The sequence below is a fragment of the Onychostoma macrolepis genome, chromosome 22 (assembly GCF_012432095.1).
Source record: "Onychostoma macrolepis isolate SWU-2019 chromosome 22, ASM1243209v1, whole genome shotgun sequence".
In the NCBI taxonomy this organism is placed as follows: Eukaryota; Metazoa; Chordata; class Actinopteri; order Cypriniformes; family Cyprinidae; genus Onychostoma; species Onychostoma macrolepis.
In genome coordinates this window covers 16409956-16411604 of record NC_081176.1, presented here as the reverse complement: position 1 = coordinate 16411604, position 1649 = coordinate 16409956, and the positions used below count along the sequence as shown (strand labels likewise).

Genomic DNA, 1649 nt, shown 5'->3' with positions numbered 1-1649 from the left:
AAACAGAAAGGAAAAAAAGTGGTGAACATATATCCTTATGGCCTACACAACGAGAAGATGAGATGACCAATGTACAGAAACAGGAGACATGTCTTTGATTCCTTGCAAAAGACTGACAAGACAATGCAGTTTCAAAGAAAAATCAAAAAGGCCTGTATAAACAATAAACATACTAGGTATCAAGTTTTCAAAACTCAGTGACAACTAAAATTTACCAGATTTAACAAAAAACATACAAACAAACAAAAACTTACCCAGTTTAATTTAGCTACACATTTTACATGTAAACAAAATACTATGCTTTGAAAGTTGGCAAAGGCATTATTTTGTATAATATAATTTTTTATCAAATTTGGCCACACAAATGTTATTCTATGTATGTGTGTGTGTGTGTGTGTGTATGTGTGTGTGTGTGTGTTCATATTCATCTCTTTGTATTGTATCTCACTCGAATGTGTGTGTAGTGGAGTGAGAACAAGGTCAGAAGCTCATTGGTCAGTTCTGGTGATTGACAGGTCAGAATCTCCAAGTTACAGGCCCCTCCATTTCAGACCTATAAATGGACTCCCATCTCACTCTGCTCTGAATCGCCTCATTCTGACAAACTCTCTGCTGGTAAGTCTAGTAAGTTTTATCATTGCAATGTTTTACAGCTTATTTTGCTCCAAGCATTCCGAACTGCAGATGAAATTGCAAAACTAACTACATAATGGCTAGAAATGTGTTTGCAAAAGACAGAAAGAAAGTTAATGGTCCATAAAATTGCTTCAACACTTAAACCTTTACAGTCATTTGAGGGAAAAGTTAAACAGCTTGAAATTGCTTTCAAACATTTCCACATTTTTAGTGCTTATTGTAATTATTCCAGAAAACGTTGAACGCTACACTACATTAAGATGTCAGACTTAGAGAACTGCCTGGGAACCATCATTGAGGTCTTCCACAAATACTCGTCCAAAGAAGGCGACAAGTACAAATTAAAAAAGACCGAACTCAAGGAGCTGCTCACAAATGAATTTCCGACTCTTACCGAGGTAATTAATCTTCAAACTTTAATTAAACTTTTTTTTTACACTACACATTGGCTTGAAATTTAAAGAATGCTTGATTTTCAATCAAGGCTTTGTGTCAGAATTGAGTTTTTGGGTCAAAAATTTGGTTAAAATATTTTTTAATGGTGAACGAATTAGCTATTTTCATATTTAAGCCTTTTCTTTTCCAACTCCTTACAAATTAATTAAACTTCAAACTTTTTATTTTTATTTTTTACTCTACACTTTGTCTTGAAATTTAAAGGATGTTTATTTTCAATCAAGGCTTTATGCCAGAATTGAGTTTTTGTGTCAAAAATTTGATTAAACATTTTTAACGCTAAGCGAATTAGCTATTTTCATATTTAAGCTTTTTCTTTCCCAACTCTCACAGAAGTAATTAAATTTCAAACTTTTTTTTTACTCTACACTTTGTTTTGAAATTTAAAGGATGTTTGATTTTCAATCAAGGCTTTATGCCAGCATTGAGTTTTTGTGTAAAAAATTTGATTCAATATTTTTAACGCTAAGCGAAATAGCTATTTTCATATTTAAGCTTTTTCTTTCCCAACTCTCACAGAAGTAATTAAATTTCAAACTTTTTTTTTACTCTACACT

At 32.0% G+C, this 1649-nt stretch overlaps 1 protein-coding gene across 2 annotated transcripts in view; it reads left to right on the top strand.

Annotated features, from left to right (window-relative positions):
* Positions 1–499: 499 nt before the first annotated feature.
* s100b (S100 calcium binding protein, beta (neural)) overlaps positions 500–1649 on the top strand; it is a 2362-nt gene continuing 1212 nt past the window's right edge. Inside the window, exons 1-2 of one of the 2 annotated variants that reach the window (XM_058761327.1) lie at positions 500–615; positions 869–1034. In XM_058761327.1, the coding sequence (XP_058617310.1) occupies positions 897–1034 (138 nt within the window). In that variant the 5' untranslated portion in view covers positions 500–615; positions 869–896. Of the gene's footprint in view, positions 625–868; positions 1035–1649 lie in introns of both variants that reach the window. The other variant, XM_058761328.1, reaches the window with a different exon arrangement.